This window comes from Triturus cristatus, chromosome 9, assembly GCF_964204655.1.
Source record: "Triturus cristatus chromosome 9, aTriCri1.1, whole genome shotgun sequence".
Lineage (NCBI taxonomy): Eukaryota > Metazoa > Chordata > Amphibia > Caudata > Salamandridae > Triturus > Triturus cristatus.
This window is the reverse complement of record NC_140592.1, coordinates 63,170,868-63,187,784: the sequence shown is the minus strand read 5'-3', so window position 1 is coordinate 63,187,784 and position 16,917 is coordinate 63,170,868. Positions and strand designations below refer to the sequence as shown.

Below are 16,917 nucleotides of genomic sequence, written 5' to 3'. Positions count from 1 at the left end.
GCTCTTATGGAGAAAAATAAAGAAATACAAACGGCGCTCGGCCTTCAGATATGCAAAACTATTCTGAGAGAGAGGGGAGATCACAAGCTCCCAGAGTCTGGATTGATCTGGCTTCTGATCGCGTTTTAAGTCCTTTTTCTCTGCTTCTCATTGCAGCTGTGCCGCGTTCAGACACTGAGCGTATACAATAGTCAGTTTGGGAGCTCACTATCAAGCCCACTCTCAAACAGAGGAAGATACAGTGAGCAGCTGATAAAGACAAGGCGAAGGGAGGGTACCGTTGAGACAAACAACATGCCTCCATCATAATAATAGATAAAGAAAATGCTTTGCAATGCAGGAGTTTCACAAATATTAAAGCTGTAAAACACAAGTACTTGTCAACGACACTCGATGGCTAAACGCAGGCTCTCATTTAGGATTGCCTAAAATGTATCAGTCTCCATCACCACTCAACACGCCAACTTCCACACAAGTGCCGGCTTTAGCAGCGGATAAACAGGTCTTGTCCTAAACACTCCTATGGAGAGAGAGAGAGAGAGAAAGTCACACACACACACACACACACACAGAATCACCGAAAAGGTCTCCAAAAACTAACAAGCATTGGCAAAGCCAAAAGGTCTTGGTATGATGATCTAATGCATGCATCATTAGCACTAGAGTGTAAGACACAAAGGAGGGAGCCAAGCAGAGGAGATGTTGTAAAGTAGTCGCTCATGTATTTAAGTGCAAGGACTCAAGTGAAGGTGGAACAATACACCCAAACAGCCAACGGCTTTAGATGAGAGATCAATACTCCACGGGTAGGAACCAAGACGCGAGTGACAAAGACTCAAGACAGTGGATGAAAGAGACTGAAGCCAATAATCAACAGGGGTGGATCCAAAGTCCAATCTCTATATATTGTCAGCAAAAGGTCAATTTGACAGCAGTGCTATCAAAATCCAGACTTAAAAATAATAGAACCCAAAAGCTATAATATAAAGTACTCTCTGTTTAACACCTTCCATGAAGATGGAAAGGACTCCTTGGATTTTTTTTTTTAAATGCTAGTCATGCCATTTACTGCACTGTCACAGATTCCTAATGTGCGACCATGCACAATAGGAAGTCAAAAAAACACCTGAGACAATACTGTCAATTGAAGTAAATTTTATACGCTGAGAGCAAGGTATTCCCTATTTCCGCGAGGCTATATCCGAAATGTCATATTTGTAATTTGACATTTGTGGGATTTGCTATTCCCATTAGACTACCTTTAAAACCTCATCTGGGCCAAAAGGTATCGTGCCCCTTAGTGCGGCTTTCTTTGTGCATCAGGAAAGCACGATGAGGGAGGGCAGTGGCGTAACGAAACTTGAGGGTGGGGCCCCCCAGCAAAGTTCACAGAAGGGGCCCTCCACGCTCCGGTGCCCTGCCGTCGGACACCACAGGGGCTATTGTTATGCCAATGGGTCATGGGCCACAGGAACCTTTCAAGCCTTCTGAGATCTGTAATCCATAATAACCAGGTGGAAGAGGAACATACAAGGATAGTACATCTGATGATTAATTTACAATGGAGTGAAAACTGAACTATGTCAAGGGGAAGGGGTGAGCAAGGATGATATCTGTGCTTCTTTATATCCGCGATGTATTATACGCTCCGCCACAGTTAACCATGCCATGCCATGCTCTGGAATCCTGATGTGACGGGTGCGGCGACATTCTGGAGTCAATTGTGCTAGAGTAGACACAGGGATCTCCCACACCCTGAGAAGACGCATGTGGAACTTGAATAAATTACTTGAAACTTTAATTTGACATCAACACTCACTTTAGCAAGCTACCGGAGGCCCCAGCTTACACAGGAAGGCGAACGACAATGTACCACATGGCAACAGAATAGTGGTTGAAAACAAATCTGTGCCGACAGTGGTGAATACCGTGACAAATGCGGCAGGTTCACAAGTCGGTTTCAATTCACACAAAGGCAATTTATATTGTGGATAGTACGTCGTAAGATCTTGGGGCTCCTTCCGGAATCTGCAAGGAAGTCTGTAGTCCAGGGTCTTTTGGGGTCTAGACTGGACTACTGCAATGTACTCTACCTTGGGGTCTCCCAGGGCAGTGAGAGAAGGCTCCAGAGGGTACAGAACGCTGCCGCTAGGATGCTTTTGGACATCCCTACATGTACCTCCACTGGCACAGCCCTTGTAAAGCTTCGCTGGCTTCCACTTAAGGAAAGAGGATCTTTCAAAACACTCGTTTCTGTCATAAAATCCTAAATCGGCATGGTACTCGTTACCCCTTAACTTTAATCAAACCTTATCACCCTAATAGGAGTCTGAGATCTTCAGGGAGCGCTTTGATCCCGAAAATAAACCTAGCAGGAATGGGAGGTAGCGCCTTGAGCTGCTTCGCCTCTAAGTTTTGGAATTCACACCCTCTTGGCCCGAGAATGCAGCCTTCTGAAGTCATGTTTCGGCATAAACGTAAGAGCTGGTTTTTCAGACAAACCCAATTTATTAATTAGTGAAGGGCAGGTTCTTGGGGCCACTAGCGTTGGAATCTAGCGCGGGGACAGCCGAATGGAGTAACCAGGCGCTCTACACATTCGATAACATAACAAGGATATAAAAAAACTTACTGTTGTGTACTTTCAATAGAAAGTAATAATATTCCCTATTTTCTTGTGACTAAAGCCTTTTTGTGTGCCATTCTTTTGCAGAGGCGGTTTCTGATGCTTTTAATTACCAACTCAATTTATTCCGCAGCGTAAATATTATCCGGTTCTTCCGCGTCTTCACGGAAGACCTGCAGCAACATTTACATCAATTCATTTAAATCACTCATAACGCAATAGTCAATTAATGTGGAAGTGCTGTGGGGCTATTGTAAAGAAGTTAATTATTTAGGACTGGTCCTGCGTGCAGCTGATCTCCAGAACCACGCTGGTGTTCACAGAATATCCAGAATCCGCGAGACGATGCTTAGTAGGGAAGAAAAGTCTTACAGGGAGGCTGGGATGCAAATTCTGTCAACAAGATACTGGCTTTTGATGGACAGGGGATTAGGCAGTGTTTAGAAATGACATGTGCATAGAAGAAATCCCTCAGAAAGAAACCTTAAAGGAACTAAAGCATTTCATATGTATGACATATTTTTGCAAGCTCTTGAAAAAGGCATTTAGAGGGTTTATAAGATTGGAAGGCTTGATTAGGCTGAAGGGGGCTATAGAAATGGCTACCAACGGCTATGAAGAAATTCCTGGTCGCATTTCACCATACGAGAAACCGCATTACCGGAAAAGGTTACTTTTCTGTGACCAAAGTTTGCAGTTTGAAACTATTCTAGATTCCCATGCTGTGCACCATTCGGCCACCCAGTGACTGGATTGTGCCTTTTCTTTATTCTTCTGAAGTGAACTTTTTTGTGATTGGACAATTGAGTCAATGTGACTCAATGTTGACTGTGAATCGATACCTCCTCCCCCCCCCCCCCCCCCCCAAATGAACCAGACAGGGTCAACACTCAGTAATGGAGTAGGCAAGATTTTAGGTTCTCGTGTGGTCAGTAGTGAAGGGTGGAGGTATCTGAAAATTAAGCAGGACGTCTCACCCCCTGGGAAGCACCCCAAAAGACCTCTAATCACTATGTTTAATGTTAGGGCTAGCAACAAGGGCGGTGGCCACTTCCTTATATGAACTTCTAAACACTGCAACAAGAAAAACTGTACCGGGATGTGTGCGCGCCAAATATTTGTAATATAAGTATCCCGCGAGTTCAACAAGGAGAATAGTGAAATGGTCTCACCCTTGAAGAATGCAGGGGAGGGGTATGGAAGACCATGGAGGGGTGGGTGCCCAAAATCCACTCCTATCGAGGCCAAGAGGCTATCAGTTACAGCGAGCACGTGGCTCTGTTCCAGGCCCTGTAACTCATAGGCCCCTGTCCAGGGGAGTCTGGCCCACAATCCTTTGCTGCATGCATCCTTTCAGAGAGACCCCGCCCCCATCTCAGCTGATGCAATCAGAGGCGAGCCCAACAGGCATGTTCACATTTATATACGTGGGCTGAAGAGAAGGTCGGGGAGGCATGAGAACAGAAGACCCTGCAGGGGCAGAAGGATCTCCGCCCACACGGATGTCCTTAAAAATGCGCAACAGAACAGACTCGTAAACAGGCCACCACCAACAATCTCCAAATACAAGGGGCATTTCAGGGACACCCTATGGCTTTATTTGGACTTCATCGATATCGGTTCCTGATTGGAGGGATGCACCTTACTGTTGTGTACTCAAGAACATGCTTTAGGAATAGGAAGACAACTTTTATTCTGGCATCCACGGGCACAGAAATCTTTCACATGGCATCTTTGTGGCTTTCACACGCGGATTAGTTCCGCTTCATCCTGACTACTTTTTATGACGAAAAACAAGACAGTGCCTATGCTTTTAGTACACACATGCAAGCCTTCATGCACGGATAGGGCTCGTGAACATTCCTTCTCATATGCTAGTGAACACACACACACTGGCTGGCACGTTGTCAAGAATAGTGCTCTTGCGAACAATCCCTCTCACGTGCTAGTAAACACACACACACACTGGCTGGCACGTTCAGTCAAGAATAATGCTCTTGTGAACAATCCCTCTCACGTCTAATGAACACACTCAGGCTGTGCACAGTCACAGATAGTGCTCGTGAACAATCCTTCTCACGTACTAGTGAACACACGTGCAGGCTGTGCACATTCGGACATGGATAGTGCTCTTGCGAACAATCCCTCTCACGCGCTAGTGAACACACACTGACTGGCACGTTCAGTCAAGAATAGTGCTCTTGGGAACAATCTCTCACGTGCTAGTGAACACACACTGACTGGCACGTTCAGTCAAGAATAGTGCTCTTGGGAACAATCGCTCACGTGCTAGTGAACACACACTGACTGGCACGTTCAGTCAAGAATAGTGCTCTTGGGAACAATCTCTCACGTGCTAGTGAACACACACTGACTGGCACGTTCAGTCAAAAATAGTGCTCTTGCGAACAATCCTTCTCATATGCTAGTGAACACACATGCAGGCTCACATTCGGACATGGATAGTGCTCTTGCGAACAATCCCTCTTACGTGCTAGTGAACACACACACTGACTGGGCACATTCAGTCAAGAATAATGTTCTTGTGAAAAATCCCTCACGTCTAATGAACACACTCAGGATGTGCACAGTCACAGAACAGATAGTGCTCGTGAACAATCCTTCTCATATGCTAGTGAGCACACGTGCAGGCTGTGCACATTCGGACATGGATAGTGCTATTGCGAACATTTCATCTCATATTGCTAGTGAACAACCCCACACACAAGGTCGCCTGGTCTTGCACATGCAGGCTTGTGCCCAAGCACGAGCACCCAGCCCACGCGAGCCCCTCCCCTCATGACGCTCCGCTTACCTTGAGGATCTTGGGGTCCGTGCAGCGGCTGTTGCCATAGCTGGCGTGCATCCAGCTGTTGTCATTGGACGGGCAGTGCTGACGTAGAGTGCACTTCTTCTCCGTCACACACCAGCCACATTCGAAGTGGGGGTCCGCCTTCAGGCACAGGCCGCAGCTGCTGCGCATCGCGGAGCACTTGTACAGGTGAGCTGGCGGGAAAAGAAGGTCACTGGTCAGCCTGATCTGCTGGAGGGAGGGGAATCCACTGTGCCAGGGGCACTGAGCAAATCGAACTACACCCCCCAGAAGGCATCACGGATGCGGAAGTGCACTGAGAGCACAGTCCAGGACATGCGCAGTCCCACAGTCCTGGGCATGCGCACTCTCACCAGGGTCCCTACTGCTTGTGTTGTTGAAGTTGGAAAATCATTTGTCCCGCCAAAATGTGCTTGTGAAATAACCCTGCTAGCAAAGTTGAGCGTGGCACGTCAAGGATGCTTTGTGCAGTACGTGATACGCAGGTGTGTGTGAGCAGATTAATTCCACACACTAATCTAGAGTTCAGGTGTACATTACCGTCGCGTGCAGAATGAAATAAAGGCTTGCAGTACGTGTCGGTAGCAGGATTCTGCCACAGGTAAAGTACATGTTATCTGTGCACATAGGGTGTGTTTAATGCATGCAAAGGAGTAAAGCGTGCATTACCGTGTGCGCCATCTGCAAATCCTGTATATGCCAGGCACTGGTAGCAAACCTCAAGTACGTCAAATTAAAGAAGTAAGGCACATGTTACATGCACATGTCCACAACTTGATATGTGCACATGCTACCCATGTTCAGCTGAAGTGCAGGGAACAACGCAGGACCAACACCCAAACCACATACCTTGGATATTCTGGGGGTTGTCGATGACGAAGTTCCCATTCCACACCACCGACAGGTTCACCGGGAGGTCGCTGATGTCATCACCGTCATATGAGTACTGCAAAGACAAGGGCAGAACTGGGCTTACTCACATGTATGAATACCACTCGGGCATAAAAGGACTCACGCGCACTGATATGCAGTAGGCAAAAAACAAAACGGGTTTACTGAGATGCACAACTGTGTGCCTACCACAAGTACCGAAACTAAACAACCTGGATTACTGAGATGTGCAATACATGATAAAAATAACTAACAGCCATGCTAATTTAGATGTGGCACAGTGCGCATGTTGTACAGTTTATGTCTGTATCACATAGCATAGATAAAAAGTGTATCTGTTGTCAGGGATGAGGATCGGACAAAAGTCCCCCCCACGCCCCCGCCACAACCATCAATCGCCCCAAAGAAACATTTGCATCCCGTCTGACTTTCAATGAGTGAGAACATTGAACAATACCTGAAAAGGTAGGATTTTAGCAAAAGGTCTTAACTTTTCTGGAGAGAAGGTGAAAACCTTTGATTCAAGAGGACTAGTATGATCAATAAATTCAGACAAAAACTACATCATAGTGCAAAAAATAATCTGCGCCAGATAAGGTGACAGGTTAAAATTACCAGATGTTTACAAAAATAAATAAAAATGCCATTCCTTTACGTATCTTGTTCAAAACAAAGAAGTCAGTGTGTGGTGCCATTTTGAATGATCTTCCAATAGACCTTTGGGGAGTGATGGAATCGTGGCTAGATCTTAGAGGTATGCAGGTAGTTTAACCAGGAGGAGTCTTTCCTGCAGCCTGCAACACCACCTCCAGAACTTCAAGGCCACGCTTTGGAGCTCTGTCTATGACATCTCAGTACCCAAAATGCAACAGAGATCCATTAGCAGTGGTTCTAAACAGGGTTTCTACCTACGTTTCCAATTCTGAACCCTAGAAAGATAAAAACAAGAGCATTTAAAAAAATAAGATAGTCATTAGTTGATTGGAGCATTTTCCTCAAACTGAAAAGCACCTTTAAGACCCCAATATGTCACTGAAGGAGTGGGGAGGAGAAGATTTGGCTGCCCCTCCTCACTCAAACCTTAGTATGGTATGTAAGATCAATACTCATGCGGTGGGTGCTCCGCGGGGCCGGAGGGTCAATCAATAGGGAAACAGGAGAGACAGTCAGAACTTTCCCTGACACGTAGTGACCTCTTTCGGAGAAATCCCCCTCTCGCTTCTCTTGAGAAAGACAGACACGCAATGAGTGATATGAGGGAGAATCCAGTGCCCTCTCTAGTTGGTTTGGGAGCCGCAGCGGCCATGACCACAGCCACGGAGGCTAGGAACCAGTTATCTCTTCGCCCCTTAATGGACTCAAAGCCATGATGGGCAGAGCGGGGAACATGGCTGAGGTTCTGAGACAAGCTTTTGCTTCCTCTCTGGGGTTACCTCCAGAGTCAGTCGCATTGGATCTTAGCTTCTAAGTGCCTTTTCTGCTGGCTGAAGAATAACAAGCATTGGCAATGTCAACAGGTCTGGCATTCAAAGAATGTTGTACTGTAATGAGAAGCATTACAAGTAAATACCACAGGAATAAATATATATTTGTGTGGAAGCAAAGAACTGTAGAATGATATTGGTGTAGGTTAAAAGGTCAAGTGAAAGTTGCACTACTAAGCCAGACCTAAAAATCCTTGTAAGTTATGGACTGCTCTCCTCCCATCTGCCAGGGAAAAACAACACATTGTTTAGTTATCTAAGACACTTTAATAGCATTACAATGTCATGTGTGCGTCCCTGAAATTTCACGCCCAGGCAACTGGATAAACAACATAATCACATCTGTGAGAAAGGAAAGCACTTCTTTGTGGAAGCACACAACTTCTGTCCAAGCGAAACATGTACTCCTGGCTCCCAACACGTGGGCAGAGCCGAAGCCCTTTCCTAATAATGCTCACATAATGGTCTGGCGACAGTTGTGCTGTCACGTCGGGTCATAACAATGAACTGCTGCTACTCAGCAGTGTAAGATGGGTCAACTGAAGATTAGCGCCGGAGGTGGGCGACTGAGCATCTAACAGGACATCGGAATGACAGGATTATGAAGCCAGAGAGAGGAGAGGAGAGCCAGCAGGAAGTTCAGCTGGGCAGTGGTGTAGGAAGTCGGAACTGGAAACGGGTGTCATCAAGAGTGTCCAGATAAAAACATATAGACAGTATAAAAAAATCAAATTCAAACTTTCGAAAGTTGTGATGAGGGAGAGACTTTCCTTTTTTTTAAATTTTTTTTTATTTGTCAATGATTAGGTAATACATAGTACAATCAAATACATCATAACAGTATCAATGCCGCATACCGCCAATATAAAAAAATTATATCACAGATAAGGTATAAAACTAGGAGCACATAGGAAGAGATCAGTACCGAGATATATTCTAGAACCTCACCCTCTTATTTACACCACATTAAGTATCCTAGAGTTTCCAAGAGGCTATCTAAAGCCAAGACCCCCATATTTTATTACATTTAACAACTGAGCGTATGCCTCTTGACTTAGCCAGTGCCTGTTCCATATCATGTGTCTGTTGGACCAAGAGCCACCAATCCATCACATTTGGAGGGTTTGGCGATATCCATTCTCGAGCAATGATCAGCCTTGGAGAGACTTTCCAATGGTAATCAAATCCTAAAAAATGATGGTTTAAAGAGGACAGGCTTAGAAAAAGAAGACCCAGTAAAAGGTATCGCAAGTCAGACATTTTCTCCTAATTCAACAATACGAAGAATTCTGCACACTTGCAGCTCTATATAAACATCCTTTCTCTATAATATTAGCAGCTGAGGAAAGCAGGCAAACACTTGACTTTAAATGAATCTACTAAAAAATACTGACAATCTCCGCAACTCAAATGTCTACAAGCATCTAAACCCGCTGCTCAGGAGTTGCCACCGAATATCCAAGGCTGGGTATAGGGCATATAATCTCCAGACTCACAGTATGTTGGGAGTGAGTTTGGCTGGAAATAAGAATATAAAATAGTCTGTCCTTTTAGTAGGGGGTGTTTTTTTGAAGGTGGAAATGTTGGCAGTCTCTATTCTGAGTAGATGTTGGACGGACGTTGTTACTTCAAACAATGTTTTACAAAGAATTGTAGGCGCCTAAATAGGACTAAAACAAGTGTGCGGCAAGGTTCAAAGTGAACTATTTATATAACACAGTGGCGTGAAGTCAGCTTCTCTCTCATTTGCATGACTTCCCATACCATTTCTTACATCTTGCTTCATCTAGCACACATGTTAACTTCGAATCTTCATTCCCTCATCTTGTAGCTCCTTCATTTCTGGCTAGTCGGCATCTGCGCATGTCCGCCAGAGGTTGGCTTGCCAGTGGCTACGCTGGGCTTTTAGTATAGAACTGGAATATAATTCCGAGTTCAGGGTGTTCTAGAGACCTGCTACGGGTCCTCTCGGATTGTTCTATATATTAATGTATTTATATAGATGATGAGGTCAGAGGGTGCAGCTGAGTTCCTAGCCAATGTTTTTTGTCGAGGCATTTAAAAGATAAGTGATGCACTATACGTGTTCGGCGTATCACATGTTTCAATATGCGGAGTCCAAGACCCCCTGAAGTCATGTGAACCCAAGATGAACTCTTGGTCTGACTCCATCCCACAGGAAGTGCTTAACCTCACGATCAATTGATGTTAACCCGTCCCAGGGAACCATCAAAGCGTGCTCAGGACTTAATCGAAACGTGGGTCAATCATTGTAAGTTTGATGGCTTGTACTTGACCCAGAACAATAAGTTTAATGGCTTCCAACTTTGGAAGCCAAGTTTTATTTAACGCTGTAAATGAGAAATGATCGACTTCCACATACTTCAAGCCCAGCGTTCAACAGGACTCCCAAGCATTTAAGATTATGTGTGACCCATCTAAAGTTGTATGATCTAATGATTGAACTGCCTCTCTTGTGGTGTCGAGAGACTTGGGGACAGATGTACACTTCGAAATCGATGAGATTTCATCGTTGGTTAATGTCATCTTCTTAAACTAGAACTTTAGCCTCTCCTGCTGACGTCTGAATTCCAGTTATGGTTGGAGTCGGTCTTAAGGCCATTGCTAATCGTCTAGTACTAGAAGAGACACCAGGTGTTTAAGGGATGCAGCCGTCTAGTTTTTCAGAAATTAATCAGATAAGAACCCACCACAGGTCGCTTGTGCTATTGGGCTATAACAGAGCCGAAGAACCTTCAATGTGAAGCGACCGCTTATGTTCAACCTGTCAAGGGATCTGAATAGATAATCCCACCCCACTCGGTTGAAGGATCAAGGGAATCTTATCTCCGTGATAAATGAGAGAGTGTTGGGAGATGGTGTCTCGAATGTCTACCTGGGACAAAAACTACTTTTGGGTCGTGCATCAGTGTGGGAATGACTTTACTTCATCTGCTGGCCAGTATTTTTGCCAGGATGTCCACGTTTGATTATTGAAATGGGTTGATGGTGATTTTTATTTGGTTTGGGTATCACCCTTATTATTGCTCTATGACCGAAAGAGTGGAACCGTCCCATGTCTTGGGCGTCCTTAAAAGCCGATGTGGAGCATTGGAATGATTTCACTGCTCGCAATTTTGTAAAATTCCCCCGAGTATCCATCTTTCCCAGGTGATTTGTTACTGGGAAGAACAGATATTGCCTCTCTAATTTCCTGAATGAAAATTTCACCATCAAGCATAGTTTTCCTCCATTCGATGATCAGCTGTGATACGGACATCCCAAGTTTTCCAAAGTGTTGACAATATCCTGCGTGTGTCAGAAGAAGGGTGCCATTCTCATCACAGAAGGCATGAAGTGCCGTTTGGGAATACCTCTGTATCATATGGAAAGCCATTAGTATGCCCACTTTCTCGTACTGTTCATAGCAGCAGTAGCACAGTACGTATATCGCTTATTCTGCTTTGTCTGTGTACAAAGAGCCTAGGGCCATTTTTTCCTTGATCGGGTGGTGCCTTCATTCCTTCGTGGGATGGGATTTTTATTTCTGTGTGAGGAACCTATTTGACTACTCAAGCGGTCAGTCTTAAAGTGCCGTTTTTGCAAGCTAGGGCACTTTCTCTCATTGGGGAGACTTTCAAGGCAGCTTTACCACCGGCCCAAAGGGACTGCGTTATGGCCACAGAATCAATATATTGCTGACGGAGGTCATATAGTTTATCTTCCAATAATTTATGTCTAGAAGTATTCAGACTCTAAATGAGCAGGCTGGGATGATGCACCCTGTATCTATGTGCAGCGTAATATGGGCATGACCAGATTTTCTTGGTCTAAGGTGCACCAGCTTGAAAAAGCAAATAGGTCAATGTCAGATAAAATGTTATTTGCAGATGTTGCAGTATTTTTTTTAGCTTGATGTCCTCTTCCAGTTTTAGCAAATTTTGTTTTTGTTACACCTGCACTATATATCTGGCATTATGGAAGTGGCAATCTGGGCCGGACTGGGAACAGCAACCAGCCCTGGCAGATTGCTGCTCCCCCAGAAGCACCGCTCCCGCTTTTGTTACAGGGGGCCGATTTTGCAGCACTGCTGCAAAACCGGCCCCCACGGGCGCAAAACCAGCCCACACCCTCTGGCCCACTGTGGAAATGCCCTGTGCCCGCTACGGCCAGTCCAGCCCTGAAGACAATAGGCAACAACGTGGAGCAAGGGAACATGGGGAAATACTGCTGTCCAGAATGAGTTTACCCTTTCCCTGTTTTTTTTACGCTACTCTTGCACTTTTAGCGCACCTTGCGCTGTCATGTTTGCACTACATATCCGGTTTTAGGGACACGTCATTGTCAGATAAAATGTTAATTGCAGATGTTACAGTACGATGGCTGTTGAGAAAATGTTTTTTAGCTCGATATCTTTTTCTTCCAGTTTTAGCAAATTTTGTCTGGTCATATCTGCACTTTATATCTGGTATTATGGACGGGAAATGGAAGAAGAGGAGAAGGGTGATACTGTTGCCTAGAAATGAGTTAACCCTTTCACGGTTTCTCTTTTATGCCACTCTTGCTCTTTAAACGCAAATTGTGCAGTCACATTTGCACTGTATTTTCGGTTTTATTAAAGATATTGCAAGATGCAATGTGAACAAGATAATACGGGATGATATTGGCCCCCTGAAAGAGGTTATTGTTTTAATTTTCTGTGAACTTTAATTCTTCTTTTCTGATGAGTAAACTTATGGTTTCAATTAACAAAAATAAAATTGACTTCCTTGGTCTAGGATTTCATAATTCGGGATCTTGGAATATAGCAAGCCTGAGGTCAGAAAGTAAACCCCTCTAGAGCTCGCCCAATGGACACCCAAGAGAAAGGTGTCATCTCTCTTTTTGCGGTAGAAGACACCAAGTATCTATGAATGCTTGGTTTTGTACAACATCATCTAATAATGCCTTTTTGGAATAATTATTTCTCTCAGGGGGCCCTGTTCCTGGGGGCAAGAGAGAAGTTCCAGTCCCCAATTATTCCATGTCTGGTTTTGCTGAATTCCATCAGCAGGCAGATCAATGGTTTTGTAAAAAGGGACTATTGAAAATTTGGGTGCGTATCCTGATCCAATGATCAGCACGTCATTAGCTACCTTCATCTTGACAAATACACAGCGGCCAAATGGATCCTTCCAGGTTAATCTTTTAAGATTAATTGATTATGGAAGGGGATCACAACACCACAGTATACTGTGTTACTATTGCTCGACTGAGATGCCGTTCATGGTCGTCAGTATAGCAACTACCATACCCATCCACTCTATTTACTTTATCTGTTTCAAAGGTACGTTTCTTGCATGAGAGCGATCTATGCGCTTTGCGGTCAAATTAAGTATTTTTGTCGTTTTTCTGCAATGCAAAACACCTCTGACATTTAATGAAAAGATCTTCTACGGGTTAGGTTTTTTTTCCCGCGTGTTGAGATGTCGTCCCATAGTCGCTCTGATAACAGTGTAGGCTGTGGTCACACTCTAGGCATGGCACTGTTCTTGTGGTTATTATGAAGACACTCTTCCCCAGAGAGAAGAGGATGCCAAGTAGAGGAGGAGTAAGTTGAAAGGTCAGCCTCCAAAATCTCACATGGCAAAACTCTTAAACCGGTGGGCTAAACTTCCCTTCTGGGGGGCACTGACCCTTCAGTTCTTGGCATACAGCTGGGCACTTCGAACGTAGTTCAAAGAAAGCTGGATCCATGGTTTCGTAAACTAATCACATTTATAACGCAAGATCTATGGGGTGTTTTGGGTCCGATAATTTCTAGGATTTTATGCAGCCAACGGAGCAAATGCAAGAATGCTATTCTAGAAGAGCCTTCCAAGCTCTGATGCAAGATGAAGCACAAATGGATGCGCCGTAACTAAATAAACGTGATTCACCCCCTCTCACCAGAGCATATTAAAAATGTTCATACTGGGCAATAATTTCAACTCTTGAGACAAAGGAAAGTGAACTGTAGGCGCTCGGTAAGAAAGGCCTTGCAGAAGGGCATAAGACCCTCAACCAGCACAATGACGCTGCATAGGCCTGAAGTGCTTGTGTGATGCTTTGGTCCAAAGCTCTTCACAGGGCATCCAAACAAAGATGAGGGAAGACTGCTGAATACTGGACCTTCAACAAGAAATCTCAGGGTATTAGACTATGTTCCAGTGGGTTTTAGAAGTTCAAATGGAGCCCTTTGAGCAATCTTTGGTCCCGTTGTAAGATGACATTGTGTTGTGTCGACTAAGGCTGTAACCTTGCGGGAGAGCAATAGGCAGACAATTCAAGACCATCCATCTGCATGAGAAAAGTAAAAGACGAAAGAAAGAAACAGAAGCAAGATTTAGCTGTGATGAGCCGAGCGTGGCGCCCTAAGTGAAACTGGCATTTCCAATTTGTTCTCCGACACGTCTCATTTGGGACCCCGGCATCTTCTCAACACAACCCAGCCTGTAGCTGTCCGAAGACGGTATTCACATCTAGCGGCCGGGTGCCTCGATCAGTCGCTTGAGGATGGAGGGAGGGACCTAACTGCTTATAATCCGGCAGCTGAGAAGGAGAGATCTAATGCTGAACACGACTGGGGAGCTCTTCAACATGCAAGGTCAGGATCAAAACACGACACATCAAACCATTCAAAATAACCTCATTGCGGTCAAATGTTGCTCTCGCAACAAAGGTCGGGCAGGTGTTTCTAAGGACTTTCATCTGTATCGAAGGGAGCGAATCAGCGTCTTCCTGTTTGCATTGAATTTAGGTACCATTGGATAGTAGTCGTGGACAAGTGCCAAGACCCATCCATCGCCCGATAGCTGTGGTTTCACAAGATAGTAACGGTGACGTGAACAACAAGCGCCTCGCAAATCCCAAACAACCTTTATCAAGTTCTGCAGTGAAATTTTTAGCATTTAACACTTCGTTATCAAAGGATCACAGTTGATCGGGTTGGCACTTTAGAATATTTTTTTATTCTAGTTTGTTTAGTGTACTTTACTGGTGCTTTAAGAGCCAAGCCAGGAATGGCTGTCACATTATTATACAAATATTGACAATTGTACTAATTTGTTGCCTTATGTCCCCGGAATGTTGGCGACCATGTGAAAGTCTAGGACCATAAAATAGCAGGGCAAAGTGGAGTCCACCTATGGAATTATAGCGAAAGAGTTACTCCAAATGGAAGTGGGTCGATGATTTAGTCCCTTATATCCCTGTGGTGCAGCGAGAGCTGCAGGGGGCGGTGCGTGCAGCCAGCAGAAGACCAACGCGGGCCCACGTGAGCTTTAGAGCCTTATACATTGGCTCCTTTTGAAAAGAAGGTATAGGGAAAGTCTAAAGTCCGCCCCAAAACATATAGACGGCAGATTGTGGAATACTACAGCTCCGCCAACCGCAGCCAAGAACGCCCATTATAGTTAAGGGGTTCGGTGTACCTAGTATATAAAGGGATCTCTCACCATAATGTAGGAAAACACTTCAAATCGACTATGCATTATTTTTTTGTACCCGACAGATCTAGTTCTCTCAACCAAGCCTACACCCTCCATTCAGAACAAAAGTTAACCATAATATTCAATTTTACATACAATGTACCTGATATTTTCAATGCATATATTTACATATCCATATAATTGGATGTTCCACACCTTTATAAGTATGTAGGTTTATATCTATCGAAAATACACAGATATTGACCATTCTAACAGAATTAAAATCGTAAATATTAAACAAAATATAAAAACAAAGAGAACTTGTGTTGTGCAGTGGGAGGGTCACTGGACCAGCTGCTGAAACACTCATCGCGGAATCCTGTGCCCTTGTTTGGTGCCAGCCTGATCCTTCGTCATTCTACGCAGATAACCTTTCGAATGACAGGGTATTCCTAAACAGACCCATACTAACCCCAATTCTGCACACAAAAAAAAAACCTCAGCATTCCTTATACCCCAATTATGATATCACTTGTATAGGGGAGTCGGCCATTTGCTTGACGTCAGTGTCCCCGTAGCAGTCGGGTGTATTGCCCAAACATTTCCCTTAAGAGTCTGGTCGCTTTCTTCTGTATTTTAGACATGGGCAGGACAAGCAAGGGCCAGACGTGGGACAGATGTCTGAATTGCTCGTGTCTCATAAGGACGGGCTCCAAAATACAGTCATGACAAGCACTTTCAATCTTTAAATGTACAACAGATGAGCTGATATATAAAATCTGCTTTTATCACACACCACACCTCACGTGTCCCCTGGAGGCTTGTATCCCAGACCACCACCTTTGGAAATCACGAGGCTGCTTTGCTAAAATATTCTATCTGGTGGCACTGAGGTGTTGATCCTAACACCAGTCTGTATTTGTAATGTCAGTAGAAGGCATGACATTAACTTTGTGCCCCGCCCTTGTGTGTTAAGCCCTCCCCCACGCTTTGCAAGGTAAGGCACCAAATTAGCAGGAGAACTGTTCAGGAACCTGGGTGCATTCAATAGCCTTAAGCTCCGCCCACAGCCACATGGACAAGATAATGGTATAAATATTAAACACTCTACGAGTTCCCTTCCTGTTACCTCTGAGCGAGTCTTGACCTATGGGTCGGCTGTGTTTGAGCGCCCCCTACAGCTGACCCTGGCTCTTGTTCATCAGCTTTAGTGGTATGATGAGCATGGCGGTGGTGTTTTAAGTCACCTGTGACGACAGGTGGTGGATGGTTGGCCAACAGACCTTGTTAGCGGGATGTGGGGCAGTATATAACATCACGTGTATTTGTAAAGCGCTTGTTCACCCGAAGGCATCTTGGTGCTGAATAACAGATGTTTATCGTTACCCAACTCAATGGTACTCATTTTATGGACCTCAGATGGATGAAAGGCTGAGTGGACCAGCCAGAATTTGAACCTGTGACCATGAGGTCGAACAAAGGCCCCTGCAGTGGATGTATTAGTCCACTGAGCCACCAGACCCGGCATATATAGAGTAGCAGCCTTTCGGAAGGCCAGGGTTGCTTTCTATTCGGCCTCGTTAGAGACCCAGGAGGTCAGGTTTTTTCTGGACTCAACTGCATAGCCGCTCTCGA

At 44.8% G+C, this 16,917-nt stretch overlaps 1 protein-coding gene across 2 annotated transcripts in view; it reads right to left on the bottom strand.

Moving 5' to 3' along the window:
• Nucleotides 1-16,917, bottom strand: part of PLXNA1 (plexin A1) — a 507,337-nt gene that overhangs the window by 112,099 nt on the left and 378,321 nt on the right. For both annotated transcript variants that reach the window (XM_085624414.1, XM_085624415.1), the window contains exons 10-11: nucleotides 6,309-6,405; nucleotides 5,442-5,632 (exon numbers count right to left, since the gene is read on the bottom strand). In XM_085624414.1, the coding sequence (XP_085480540.1) occupies nucleotides 5,442-5,632; nucleotides 6,309-6,405 (288 nt within the window). The remainder of the gene's footprint in view (nucleotides 1-5,441; nucleotides 5,633-6,308; nucleotides 6,406-16,917) is intronic.